Source organism: Eriocheir sinensis, chromosome 12 (assembly GCF_024679095.1).
Source record: "Eriocheir sinensis breed Jianghai 21 chromosome 12, ASM2467909v1, whole genome shotgun sequence".
NCBI lineage: Eukaryota > Metazoa > Arthropoda > Malacostraca > Decapoda > Varunidae > Eriocheir > Eriocheir sinensis.
Genome location: NC_066520.1, coordinates 7,871,674 through 7,887,002, shown reverse-complemented (window position 1 = coordinate 7,887,002; position 15,329 = coordinate 7,871,674). Strand labels below are relative to the sequence as shown.

Here is a 15,329-nt window from a genome sequence, read left to right as displayed (position 1 = left end):
TTTTTTAAATAACACGGGTTCAAAATCCAAATAAATGTTTAATTTACACGTTTTTTCACTTATATGCGATATTTTATGGAGTTGCTACCAGATGTCTCACGCAACTGGACTCACACGGCGCCACGGCCACACAGCTGAGCTCAGTTCTTCCCGCGCGCCACTTGAACAACAATACAGTACCCACGCTGCCATGCTACTCAACAATAGGGGTGGGCAGCTACCGGTACCAGTTCCAATACTAACGGTAACAGCTATACGGTATAGTACCGGTACCAGACTGCTTGGTACCGGTACCAATACTAGCCAGTCGCTCATGGTGTTCCTCATTTCTTCCTCACACGAATGAGGCTGAGACTGAGTGCCTGAGTGGATATCTCGGTGATATGAATATTCTCTCTCTCTCTCTCTCTCTCTCTCTCTCTCTCTCTCTCTCTCTCTCTCTCTCTCTCTCTCTCTCTCTCTCTCTCTCTCTCTCTCTCTCTCTCTCTCTCTCTCTCTCTCTCTCTCTCTCTCTCTCTCTCTCTCTCTCTCTCTCTCTCTCTCTCTCTCTCTCTCTCTCCTGAATGAAGTGAATATTTATTTTTCGATAGAAACCTACCTCTTGTTTGATTTACATTGTTTTTGATTTACGCGACCTCCTCAAGGACACAATACTCGCGTAAATCGAGAGTTACCTGTATAGCTATAACTAGGTCAATACACACACACACACACACACACACACAGGCCCTGTAAAACTACAACTAGGTAAATACACACACACACACACACACACACACACACCGAGCCCAGCTGTTGGAACGAAAACACTGCCACCAATACACTCTGCCTATTGACCAGGAAATACGACGGATTTACCTGTACTTGTGGGGTCAGGGCCTGGGGATAGGGCTGTCGGGTAGGTTCTGTCTCCCAAGAGTAATAATAGACAGGAAAAAAATGAAGAAAAAAGTGCCAATGCGAGTGAAAAGTGCCGAAGCCGAACTTGCCTGGGCAGAAAGTGGCGAAGAGATATGAAGAAGAAATATTTGAAGCTGAAGGAGGAGAGGCCCTTCACGGTTTCTCACCAGGCCAAATGTCAACCCCGAGACTGTGGTCGCGAATGAGAAGACTGGAGACATCATCATCATTTCATCGACGCCTGCTCCTAGGAACTCCCACCAGGGGATGGCCACGGCAGAATAGTTTCCATCTCTATTCATACACTCCCTCTTTGCCTGCTCAAACTTTCTCAAGGATCTTTCACTCCTCTCCCTAATGTACTCCTGCACCCTATCTCTCCATTTCACTGGAGGTTGTCCTCTAGCATTCCCTCCCTCTATCTCACTCACATACACCCTCCTGGTCATCTTATTCTCCTCCATTCGCTCCATGTGACTAAACCACTTTAAAGTCTGTCACTTCACTTCTTCGACCACTCCACACTTCTTCCCTTCACACACGTGACACATTCCAAAACGCTCATACACACTTTCATTACTCATTCCATCCATTCTACTCACACCACAAGCACTCCTAAAATAACTCATTTCCACTGCTTGCACTCTAGACCTCTGACTTTCATTCCAGGCCCACGTTTTACTTGCAAATGTGAGGGTTGGTACTATAATACTACTATTATTGTATTTCTCAAATCCCTCTTTACCTCCATGCTCACACTTCTGCCATCCATGATATGTCCCAAAGACCCTACCACCCTTCTTCCTTGCAATGCCTTTTCTCTTGCCTCTCATTCTATACCACCATGCTTACACATAACTGATCCAAGATACTTAAACTCATTGACTTCCTCCATTTCTTCCCCATTCAAAATTATTTTGCATTCTTTTTCACATTCAATTCCCACTCTATATGGGCATACAAAATCCACAACCTCACTTCTACTCCGTTCACAAACCATCACTTTACTTTTGTTAACATTTACTTTCAGCTGTCTCCTTTTGCCTACACTATCAAAAACACTGACCAAATTTTTTAAGTCACTTTCATTTTCTGCAATGAGCATTGTGTCATCAGCAAATAAGATTGAATTCAGTACCCACTTCCTTCCCTCAGCGCACATTTTTACTTCAACCTCCCCAACTTTGCCCTTCATTTCTCTCATACACCATCCATATAAATATTGAACAACCATAGTGACATGGCACAACCCTGCCTTAAGCCCACTTTTACAAAATGTTCACTTGTTCTCCACTAATTTTGACGCATGCAGATGCATCCTCATAAAGACTTTATTGCATTAAGCAGTTTTCCTCCCACACCATATATCTTTAAAACGTCCCACAATGCCATCCAATCGACTCTGTCATAAGCTTTTTCTATATCCATGAAGGCAGCGTATAGTTTCTTTCCTTTTGCTATTATTTTTCCCACTACCATCCTGAAAGCAAATATCTGATCCACACATCCCCTTCCCTTCCTAAAGCCTCCTTGTTCTTCACTGATTTTCTCTTCTGTAAGTCTTTGCACCCTCTATATTATGACTTTTCCATATGCCTTTCCGGGTATACTCAGGAGACTTATACCTCTATAGCTCCCACACTCCCTTCTCCTACCCTTCCCTCGTAAATTAAGATAATGATGGCTTTTGTCCAGTCTGCTAGCACCACCACCCCCTCCCATGCCACTTCACATATCTTGACCATTCATTTAGTAACTACATCTCCTCCACACTTCAACATTTCTGCTGTGATTCCATCAATTCCTGCTGCCTTTCCATTATAGGTGCATCTTATATGGGGGGAAGTATGGCAATATAGTCTCTGCTTGGAAAAACAAGTTCTTTTCTGAGCAGCGTCTATATATTGTCATGCTGCAACTTTTGAATTTTGAACCATTTATACATAGTTCCACTGTGAAGTACATGCGTACGTCATTGCTCATTGACGATACACAGGACTTCATTTTTTCGGTTTGTATGATTTTATGACGTAGTGACAAATTGACTAGTTGGCACCTTGTTTTTCAAGGACGTTTGGGACGTTGGCTTGAGGGGTGCGATGTGAAGACTGGGGGCAGTGTGTGATTGACACATATCGTGCCATGGCATCTTTTTCTCTGTCCTATAGTGATTCTGAGCGTGATATGACCCTTGAAGGTGACTTACAAGGGTCATATGATAATGAAACTCAAACAGAAGGCTTCATAAGTGACTCGGATGAAGACTATTTGCCAGAGAATGAGAGTGAGGCGAGTAGTGACGAGGCATGGCACTCCCAGTAGAACATACGCTGGTCAAGGTGCACCTGCCTCAGAGTGCATCCTCCCTGCCTCGCACTCTCTCACCAAACTTAGATCTACTAAGTAGCAACTTAACACCAATGGATCTCTGCCAGATTACTAGGTAAATAAAACTTTTTTTTTCGTGTTCGATATATTTTTTTCTGTAATTCTATTGAAGCACTTACCATCTTGTGTCTGCTTCTCTGCATAGGAAATAACATACAACAACTTTTGAATTAAATAGTATACATGTCGTGAACAAAATCTATCAGAACACGTGAAAAAAAAATACATAAATAACTAAATATGGGTGTAAGGATAAATATAAACTACCCCCATGAAATTAGGAGAAGCGCACAAAAAACTCGGTGTGGGAGGAGGGGGGTGGAAAGTGCGGGTATCACAGAGTCAGTAACGAAGGGGTTAAGAGAGAAGATAATAAATGAAAGTTTTTATTTATTTTTTTATTTATTTATTTTTTATTTATTTATTTATTTATTTTTTTACGCCTAAGCCTATAGTGCCGGTAGGCTTGCTTGAGGGGCCTGGATGGTATTTGACCCCAGCCAGTCATGGCGCAGGCAAGTGTTTATAGTGGCGCCATCTTCTCTTGGCTCATGCTGCCTCCCGGAACTCCTTCTTGATTCACTTGGACGGTTTCCTCTATAGTCCGGGTTGATGGGTGGTCTTCAGGACAGCATGTGGGTAGTTTTAAGCCACTCGGCGGTGACTGAAAAATCCTTGGTGGTAGCGTGGGGATTCGAACTCGCGTCGTCCATCACTTGATGAATGTGGGCCCAGCACGCTACCACTCAGCCACTGCCTACCGTATCCTATCCTATCCTAATTTGGATTCAGACAAGGTAAATCTTATGTCACAAATCTAATATGGTTTTATTCAAGAGTAATAGATACAGTACAGAAGAAAGACGGATGGGCAGACTGCATATTTTTGGACTTAAAAAGGCATTCAATAAAGTTCCACTTAAAAGATTGTTGTGGAAACTAGAACTTAGAGGAGGATTAGGGTAAAAAATGACAGAATGGATGAAAAATTGCCTAACAGGAATGAGAACCATGTTAAAAGATGAACAATCAGATTGGAGAAAGGTCACAAGTGGAGTGCCACAGGGATCAGTGTTAACGCCAATAATGTTTTTCGTATACATAAATAATATGCCAGAAAAATGAAAGAGTTATATGAACATGTTTGCAGATGATGCCAAACTGCTTAGAAAAATAAGAGACGATGATGGTTGTTATAAGCTGCAGGAAGATTTAAATGAAGTATATGAATGGAGTAAAGGATGGGAAATGGAGTTTAATGAAGAGAAATGTCACACAGTGAAAATGGGCAAGCATAAAAATAGACCATGTGGAGTGTATAAGATGGGAGGGATAATCATTGACACCGTGAAGGAAGAAAAAGACATAAGAATTATAATACAAGACACACTGACACCTGAGAAGCATATAGATAAGATATTTGGAGAAACATATAGTCTGCTGCAAAACATTAGAGTGGCATTTCACTACTTTGACAGGGACATGATGAATAATAACAACATTTATTAGACCAAGGTTAGAGTATGCAGCAATCATTTGGCCACCACACTGGAAAAAAGGTTATAAGGAAACTTGAAAGGATACAAAGGATTGCAACTAAGATGGTACCAGAACTATCAAAGCTGTCATACAAGACTAGGTTAGAAGAACTGGGCTTACCAACACTGGAAGAAAGAAAAGAAAGAGGAGACCTGATAGCATTGTACAGAAATACAAGTGGAATGGGTGTGTTGAATAGAAATTATTTAATCGAGATGGAAGGGAGGAGGCAGCTAAGAGGACACAGCAAGAAATTGAGAAAGGGGACGTGTTTGAAAGACGTAAAGAAGTTCAGATTTCTATACAGGAGTGTGGGTACATGGAATAGACTAAGCAATGACATTGAATCAGGCAGTGTCCATAATATGATGAAAAGTTGGACAAATATAGATAGGAGACAGGACGGTCTGAGCTTGAGCTCAGGCCTTGTATACTACAAATAGGATACACACACATAGAGGTTCAAGCCCCCCCCCCCCCCCACACACACACACACACACACACACACACACACTAGAAAATAAAGGAGGATTGAGAGGGAAAATGAAGTGCTGGATGGAAAGCTACTTAAGAGGAAGAGAGATGAGAACCGTGGTTAAGGACACTAGATCGGAATGGAGAGCGGTGGAAAGTGGAGTGCCTCAGGGGTCGGTTTTAGCACCAGTACTCTTCCTAGTCTATATTAATGATATGTCAGAGGGAATAAACAGCTACATGAGCCTGTTTGCAGATGATGCTAAACTGCAAAGACATATAAGAAACAGTGAAGACTGCAAGGAGCTGCAAGAAGACCTAAACAAGATTTGGAAATGGAGTCAGAAATGGGAGATGAAATTCAACGTGAAGAAATGTCATGTTATGGAAATGGGAAAAAGTGTAGAAAGACCAAAATGGACATATAAAATGGGAGATGGTGAAATATTAAAGAAAGTAAATGAAGAGAGAGACCTGGGAGTAATAATGCAAGATTATATGCAACCAGAAAGTCATATAAATCGGATCTTCGGTGATACATATAACATGGTGAGAAATATAGGCATAGCATTCCACTACATGGACAAAGAAATGATGAAAAAATTAATAACTACTATGATCAGACCTAAACTAGAATACGCGGAAACAGTGTGGTCTCCACATATGAAGAAACACATAGTAAAACTAGAAAGAATACAGAGGATGGCAACAAAAATGTTTCCAGAACTGGAGGGACTGACATATGAAGAGAGACTAAAGGAAATGGACTTGCCAACACTGGAACAAAGAAGAGAAAGAGGAGACCTAATACAAATATATAGGCTATTGAGTAAAATGGAAGAAGTAGATAACGAGAAATTGCTACTAAGAGCAGGAATACTAGAGGACATAGTAAAAAGTTGAGGAAGGGAAGATGCTCAAGAGACATAAAGAAATATAGCTTCCCACAAAGAAATATAGAGGTTTGGAACAGATTAAGTGAAGAAATAGTATCGGCGAAGAGTGTGCAGAGCTTCAAGGAAAAGTTGGATAATTATAGATACGGAGACGGGACCACACGAGCGTAAGCCCAGGTCCTGTAAAATTACAACTAGGTAAATACACACACACACACACACACACTTAAGCCAGGTTTTTACCGCTGAGTAGGAGTAGTTAACATCCCCCCTTGAGCAACGGGGATGGGTTGTGGTGTGTGAGGTCCTGGCAGTACCTGCCGATTGATTAATGAGCCTTGCTCTAATTGGAAGGGTACTTGCTGGCAATTGCGAGTCCAACTCATGATCAGTCTGTGGTGAATACATACACCATACAGAGGTATGGCAGAAACTAAAATGGAATATTTGAAGTAAGAGAAGATTGAGGAAGCGGCTAAATTAAAATATTTAGGGACAGTTTTGTGTAAGTATGGGCCATGGAAGGAGAGAGAGGGAAATGTAATGAAAGGCAAACAGATAATTAATTGGTGCTCTGGAGAGAATTATAGAAGGAAAAAGTTTGAGTATGGGAGCAAAGAACAGCATGATAAATAGTATTTTTCTCTAAACTATATTATAAGCATCAGAGACTCCGAGCTAGAAAACACGAAAAATTGGACTCTGCCACGGCCGCTTCCGTGGAGGAAGTTGCCACCACAGGACAGAGTGGCAGAGATAAAGATATCTAGGCTGATACTGTAAAGATTTTTTTTTTTTTTTTTTTTCCCATAAAAAAGAGACCACATGGTTACAGCAGCTCCCAAAGTATTGGTTTCACATTACTAACATATGGTATGTATACTGATGAGTTTTATTTTAAGAAGCCATGCCTTTAACTGCACATTACCCATTACACCCCAAACAGACTTCACTACAATATTGCAAATGTCCTTTTCTTATTAAATTTAGGTTTCCCTCATGCTTTTTCCCTCCTTCTGTAGCAATGCAGAGAGTGTGAGGGACTTGCAGTTCAACCCACACAATCCCATCCACTTTTGTGCTGTTTCTGAAAGTGGCAATGTGCAGCTGTGGGACATGCGCCGGCCAGACCGTGTGGAGAAACAGTTCACAGCCCATGGTGGACCCATCTTTGCTCTGGACTGGCACCCAGAAGTAAAAACCTGGATTGCTACAGCTGGACGAGACAAAACTATCAAGGTGAGAATGAAGAAAGGAAGGGTAGAGGTAGAGTATAACAGGTTGTAAGAAGAATGCATAGCTACATGCTAAGAACAACTCTTCACAAAACGAGAGTGGAAAGTTTTGAAACCTTAGAAACGAGAGAGGATTGCTTGGTGTGTGAAAAGACTATAAATGAGAAACTAAGGAAACCTATTGTGATTACATTCATTAGCGAAATCTAAAGAAAAAAAAACATCAAAATAATAAGAAAAATAGTGCAAAAGGAGTGAAGACAAAAACAATGGACTAACAGAGGGTAGCTGTGTGGAAGCATGCTCAAGTGACTATCCAAAGTACATAACATTATTTTTTTCTCAATAGTCAATCAGTATTTCCTCACTTTCAGTAACACATACATCTTATCTTTCATCTATCTTCTCCTTGGCAGGTGTGGGACCTAAATGAGAACCCAACTGTTTGCAATACCATACAAACTATTGCGTCTGTGGGCCGGGTCAAGTGGAGGCCCAACACTAAATACCACATTGCCAGGTCAGTAGAAAAGAAGAAAAGGCAGGAGTACAGTGTTTTGAAAGGAAAGCTGCTTTGGTTAAAAAGGAAGATGTTTTAGAATGTGTAAGAGGGAACTTCTCAAAATTGTCCTGTTGCTGAAATACTGATACATTTAAATGCTGGTATTTCAAACAAGGAGTGTATCCCTTCATAGGTCACTCATAGCAACTCCATATTACTCAGACACCACAGCCATTTTACCAAAACACGTGACAATATTGAAAAAGGGAAAGTTTGTCCTGTATATCGTGGATTTTGGAAACCCCTTAAACTTACTCTTTTCTTTCACTGCAGTTTTTATTTTTTCATTCCAGCACCAGTTCACCTTTTACCTTGCTGGGTCAACCACATACTGAAGCATTGGCACTCAGTAGGTTGTTTTTTTAGAGCACTGTAATGCTCCTCTACATCTTCATCTGTAGCAACATCTATTAAACTCCCTACCAAAGGACTCTCTTATCACTTGATCTTTTAGGTTTTACATCTTCCTCCGAGATATTTCTTGTATATGGTGTTACCTTTCTCATTGTATTTTCTTCAAACCATTGATTTTTCTTCCCCCTAGCTCAGCTTTGTTGTGGGACTGCAGCATCAATGTATGGGATATCTGCCGTCCCTACATCCCATTGGCTGCCTTCAATGAGCACAAGAACCTCACCACAGGCATCTGCTGGCGCTCAGACCCCAATAGCCTCCTCTCTGTAGGCAAGGTAATTAAAGCAACAAAATCCAGTAGTTATAAGTGGTGTGTAAAATCCATCGGTATTTAATTCCTTTTCTACATGCAAAAAATGCCAACTTGACATCCAGAGAGAAGTTACAGAGTAGCCTACTAGGGCTAAAGAGTAAGAACTCCAGCTACTCTGTCAATCTGCCTATTGGGTAGCTGCAGATTTAAGACCCCTTCAAGAGATGTCCCCCCAACATAGAGAGAAACACAATGCTATACCACCACTATCTCAAAGTACATGAGTACTAGATCTGTTCAAGATAAAACATTTTCAAGCAAATCCAACATGGGATAAGAACCCCCCAATATGCAAAATGGACTCTCATCCTCAGAGGGTTTCCCAGGGCTTAGAGTCCCCATCTCAGGCTACAATTGTGGCACAGAAAACTGACTGGAAAGTAGAAAAATCAAGAGAAGATAACATAATCAATATCAACAGGAATAAGATTATAATGAAGCCAGAGTCTGTGATGAAATAGAGGAAAAAAAGGGAGGAGATGCATGAGGAAGAGGGGTACGTAGCCTTTGTTTTGGACCTTATTTTTCCTCTGTCTCTTTGTGTATTGAACCAAGTCCCAGTTATTGCAGCTATTGGTATCATATTTGTTGTGCCAATAAGCTAATACCCTACAAGTGTTTTTTGGTATTCATCAAAATAAGAATTTAGAATGTATGAGGGTAAGATAATAATAGTGATGATAATAAAGGAAAACTACCTCCCCAGGACTGCACATTGATCCACCATGCCTTCCAAGATGCCTCCCGCCCCATGGAAGAGGTCAACCCTGCTGCCCTCGACGTCAGCGTCTTCGGCAACGTTTCCAATGCTGTTCGTAGCAAGGATGACTCAGAGCCCATGGGAAGTCTGGCCAAACTGATGCCTATCTTCAGGTGACTCAGTAGAATGACAAAGAAAGGAAACTTTTATTGAACTTTTGTAAAAAAGAAAATGATGAATGTAAGGTAAAGTTAACCCCTTCGCGCCGGATGTTCAAAAAGCCCGCCTGGCTGATATACGGCGTGCACGGCCGCGCGCGGGAAACCTGAGCCGGCATGTATCTGCTTGTCGCCTCCGTATATTATGCTGCTGAAAGCCCTCATTACATGTATCCCGTATTTGCAAAGCAGCATACACGACGAGTCAACATATACCTGCTATGCATAATATAAATTGCGTCAACGCGAAATAAAAAAAAAAAAGTGAAATAAAGAAAGGGGAGAAAGAGGCAAGGGGGAAAGAAATAGAGAAAGCAGATGATTGTGTAGAGGAGGAAGAATGTCGAGAAATTATCAGCAAATACAACTCTGTTATCATCAGTCAGAGAGCTGCCAGATACTCCTTTGTCATCACAGACAATGTATGTGTGTACGTGTGTGTGTGTGTGTGTGAGAGAGAGAGAGAGAGAGAGAGAGAGAGAGAGAGAGAGATAGGCAAGGAGTGGTGGTGTTGGCACCTTGGTGTCTGGGAGAGAGAGAGAGAGAGGTGGGCGAGACGCACCGTTGCCAGATTATCGTACTCAGAGCCTCGTATTTACCTATTTCTGAGCCATAGCAATTGCCAAGACACCAATAATTAAATATTTTACCGATATCTATTTATATAGGCAGTTATTGGGGTCGAGGAGGCAGTTTTTGGGTTGGAAATCGGCAAAAATAGGAGGCTGAATACAGCAATCTGGCAACGTTGGCGAGACGTGATGGTGTCGGCGCCTCGGTGTCTGAGAGAGAGAGAGAGAGAGAGAGAGAGAGACAGCCAATGAGACTTCCTAATTTTAGACACAAGGCGGGAAGAAGGCGGTGCATACTGTAGCTCATTTTTTGTGATTGGTGGGAACAAGGATGGTGGGAGGAGCAATAGGATTTCAAGGACAGCATACGGCGTCTTTACTTAGTAACCAACACAAAGTACGGGACAACTCAATAAAAGAAGAAACAGAATAGAAATATGACGCCTACGTAGGCGTCATCGTATATGCTACTGGGGCTTCATGACGCCTACGTAGGCGTCATCGTATTGAAAGGGTTAAGGAGCATATTTTTCTGGCAAGCCATCAGTAACTTCACAGTGCTCATTTCCATCTTGAACTTTTAGCTTGTGGTGATAAATGCTCTGTACCATAGTGTACTGGGCAAACAGTCATAGTATAGGTAACTCGATTTACGCGAGTTTGGTTTACGCGTTTTTTAAATAACGCGGGGTCCAAAATCCAAAAAAAAAAAATTATTTACACGTTTTTTCCACTTATACGCGATATTTTATGGAGTGGCCACCAGATGTCTCACGCAACTGGACTCACATAGCGCTGCGGCCACACAGCAGAGCTCAGTTCTTCTCGCGCGCCACTTGAACAACAATACAGTACCCACGCTGCCACGCTACTCAACAATAGGGGTGGGCAGTTACCGGTACTAACGGTACTAGCTATATGGTACAGTACCGGTACCAGACTGCTCGGTACCGGTACCAATACTAGCTAGCCACTCATGGTGTCCCTCATTTCTTCCTCACACGAGTGAGGCTGAGACTGAGTGCCTGAGTGGATATCTCGGTGATATGGATATTCTCTCTCTCTCTCTCTCTCTCTCTCTCTCTCTCTCTCTCTCTCTCTCTCTCTCTCTCTCTCTCTCTCTCTCTCTCTCTCTACTGAATGAAGTGAATAAGCATATTATTCCCACCATCACTCGTAGGTTATGACAGAGAACTAGGCAAGACACAATTCACACGTTTCTGGTGACACGCGCCATGCAGCTGTTTGTTGTATGGGTGTGGTTGTGTGGTTTGTAAACAATGCAAATGGCGGCCTGCTGTATTGCGCGAAATATCTCCTCGTACAAGACTCATGATGTACAGTTTCTGATATCATATTTACCCCATTATTCTCACTAATATTAATAATTAATAATGAACACATGGATATTTTTTTCCAATATGATTTTTTATGTACCTTGTACTGCTCCTTGGTCATACAATCAAGCCACCTGTGACATCAAGATCAAGATCATACAAATGGCGCCCGACGGAAAAGCGGAATAACAGCAAGGCATGGGCAATCCTCCATCGATTTCAATTTTGTATAGTAGTTATTAGATCGCCCTGTATTCTATGGTAACATATTATAAGACAGCTACGGACTATAAAGGATTATATACAATGATTAAGGAAAGTTTGCCGTTGTTATTGGATAAGACAAAAAACAGACCCCTAAAAACATCCCAAAGAAGAAAAAAATCATTAAAAATTTGTACATTCGGCGTACAAGGCGCAGGGCTAAACTTTCAGGCATTTTTTTGAGAAAAAGGTGTGCGCTATACGCTGAAAAATACGGTATTTATTTTTCGACATAAACCTACCTCTTGTTTGATTTACATTGTTTTTGATTTACGCGACCTCTCCAAGAACGCAATACTCGCGTAAATCGAGAGTTACCTGTATCATCATAATTTGGCTACTTGAGGTCTCCTTCTCTATTTAACCCCTTCACTACGGGCGCGCCAAAACAGCGCCCCACGCCGTATCCAAGATGTAAGCATAAATATAGAGATGAAATAACTTGTATATTGGCTAAAGCGACCCAGGACGCAGTATGTACGTCCTCGGATATGGTACGGGGGATGCAAGGACGCAATATACGCATCCTCGTGCTGAAGGGGTTAATTATGCAGGATAGGACAAATATTTAGAGAGCCATTTTTAGTTACAACTCAGAATAAGATTTCTTGGTTGCTGTATACTGTAAGGTTGGGTAGTTAAAACTGCACAAAGGGTACAGTTTAGACTATACAATTTTTCATGATTGAAACTTGGCAGTTTAATGTGTTTCATATGCTAAGTTAGTACAGCAGGTTCCCAGAAATGTAATTGCTAACAGTTCCTTTTAAAGGATGCATGAGATGCATATTTTTGATCAGAAGATTTATTACTTCTTACCGTATTTGATGGCTTATAAGATGCACTTTTTTCCAGAAAAAAGACCCAGAAAATCACCCTGCGTCTTATAAGGTGAAGGTTCAGTTTTTGTTTACTGGCTAGTGAAGTTTTAGTGGTACACTGGCACACAAAGTAAAGCGGATGTTTGTTCACCAAACCTCTCCGCAAACGTAAACGGAGTGGCGATCACGATTCAACAAAGACATAGGCAAGAATTGGTTCACCAATAGAGTGGTGGACGAATGGAACAGGCTTGAGAGCCATGTTGTGGGTGCCAATACCATAGATACATTCAAGAAGAGGTTAGATAAAGCCATGGATGGTGAGGTAAGGTGGGGTTGAGTATACAGGAGCTGCCTTGTATAGGCCAACCGGCCTCTTGCAGACTCCTTACGTTCTTATGTTCTTATGTTCTTATAACAGTAGTACTTACTGCTACTTCATATAAATTAACAAGTCATGAAGAAAATTAAGTGACGATGCTTAACCACACTTGTATGTAAATAAACAAGTGGACGGCTCCTTCCCGCTCAGCCAGCGGTGCCGAATTGTCGTACTGGACATTGTATTTACTATTCTTAAGACTCAAACTTGCGTAACCTACACAAATAAGAATGGAAAATTAATAGAGTTAGCATTAAGGCTGTTATTTATTGATGTTTCTTTGTTTTTTTGCTGTTGTTCGGTCGGAAACTACGAAAAAATGCAATGCGGAGTACCATAGTTTGGCAACACTGCGCTCAGTCCTTGGCATCAGTGTTTACTGGGCCTTTGAAAGGTAAAGCCACATCCACACTAGGCCTCACGAGGCGACTCATGCACCCGGACAAAGAAAAACAAAAGAAAACGGAGGTGCATGAGGCGGCTGCCAGCAACTCTGGCGAGAGGCATTTTTTGGGCATGAGGCTGGACTCATGAGTCATGAACGGGGTAACATCGGTTGTGCACCGCTCAGTATCATGACTGAGAAAGTTGATGACAACGTGGAGTGAACACGGAACAACACTCTTTAACTTATTGATATTCTGGAGCAGCACCCCTGCATCTGACAGGTGAAGAACAACATTATAACAACAAACATTATGACTGGCGAGGCAGGATGAGGCAGCCGTGGAAACAGAGCCGCTTTCACAGTCACTTTTGTTTGTTTTGATCGTTACCAATGAACGTCGATCGCCGCTATAGTAATTCCACATGAAACTGGCCGATGGGGTAGTGGCGGTTGTTGGGTTAGCATAGCCCCGCACCTTGCCACACACTCTCAACACCTCTTGCTTCCTCTGCAGGAGCCACTACCCCATTGGCCAGTTTCACGTGGAAATACTATAGCGGCGATCGCCGCCATTGGTAAACAAAGAAAAGTGACTGTGAAAGCAGCCCATAGTGTGGACACACTCCCCCGTGAGGCAGTGGACGAGTCGCCTCATGGGTTGCCTAGTGTGGACGTGGCTTAAGAACGCTGCACTCTCATCTTCCACCCCGCCATCAAGTATTAGTGAATTCTCATCTCTCCCCTTTGTATTAATATTTATATGTATATCCATATACATCCAGTATATTATTAATTAATTTGAGTGTTTGCTGGGCCCTTGGAAGGTCTGTTTGTGGCTGTTCCCAGCGGTATGCCCGTACAAACTTTATACCCGTCACCCCTTTGGCACTGTTGCAGTCTCCGCCATGTTTGTTTACTCCTCAAAGCAGTAGCCTCGAGTCTCTAAGTAGGACCAGTTCTGGCAGGTCCCAGTAAGTATCAAGCATTTTAAATGTAAAATAATGGGATTTAATAAGGATCAGAATACATATGAAACTTTAAAAATGACCTGTTAGTGGTGAGGGCAACGATTGTCAGGCAAAAAATCTTGACCAGAAATTCGTAGTTTAAACCCATTTACTTATTTTTTTTCAAATGACAGCCCAAGTTGGGGGTGCATCATATAAGCTGTCAAATACGGTAATTTACCAAATTCTAATGTCTAAAGTTTTATGATAATCATCACAAATACGATAGGATGAAACTTGTGCAGTGATAGTAGTGATATGATCAATCAGTGTTGATGTGTTGATATTAATGGGGCCTCTACTATTTTCAGGAAACCATACACCCAGTCAGAGCACAATGGGCAGGTATTGTCTTCACTCCAGCTACTGAGTCCCTCTGAGGATGGGCTGATCTCTTCCCACCATATTGTCCACTCTGCCCGCCAATACCTCCTGACGGGTCGTTCCCTCGCTGAAATATGTGAACACAATGCAGCTGTGGCCAAGCAGCTCAGCAGGCACCAGGTGGGATTTGGTGAGAGAAAGAAAGAAAGAAAAGAATATATATATATATATATATATATATATATATATATATATATATATATATATATATATATATATATATATATATATATATATATATATATATATATATATATATATATATATATATATATATATATATATATATATATATATATATATATATATATATATATATATATATATATATATATATATATATATATATATATATATATATATATATATATATATATATATATATATATATATATATATATATATATATATATATATATATATATATATATATATATATATATATATATATATATATATATATAATATAGAGAGAGGTTTTGCAGTGACGTCACAAAATAGCGTCGTCTGCACCTTGTGCGTCGTCTGCAAACCC

General features: G+C 41.1%; 1 protein-coding gene and 1 long non-coding RNA gene across 5 annotated transcripts in view; one reads left to right on the top strand and one right to left on the bottom strand.

Annotated features, from left to right (window-relative positions):
* The window catches only part of LOC126997358 (GATOR complex protein WDR24-like), a 55,842-nt gene that overhangs the window by 27,394 nt on the left and 13,119 nt on the right, over positions 1–15,329 (top strand). For 2 of the 4 annotated variants that reach the window (XM_050858424.1, XM_050858423.1), the window contains exons 5-10: positions 7,220–7,436; positions 7,849–7,952; positions 8,539–8,683; positions 9,428–9,594; positions 14,228–14,374; positions 14,722–14,914. In XM_050858424.1, the coding sequence (XP_050714381.1) occupies positions 7,220–7,436; positions 7,849–7,952; positions 8,539–8,683; positions 9,428–9,594; positions 14,228–14,374; positions 14,722–14,914 (973 nt within the window). The remainder of the gene's footprint in view (positions 1–7,219; positions 7,437–7,848; positions 7,953–8,538; positions 8,684–9,427; positions 9,595–14,227; positions 14,375–14,721; positions 14,915–15,329) is intronic. The other 2 variants (XM_050858426.1, XM_050858425.1) reach the window with 1 other exon arrangement.
* Positions 10,468–14,219, bottom strand: LOC126997360 (uncharacterized). Its single transcript, XR_007752052.1, has 2 exons — positions 11,349–14,219; positions 10,468–11,286 (listed from the first exon to the last, which is right to left on the bottom strand). It is a non-coding gene; the product is annotated as an uncharacterized LOC126997360 (long non-coding RNA).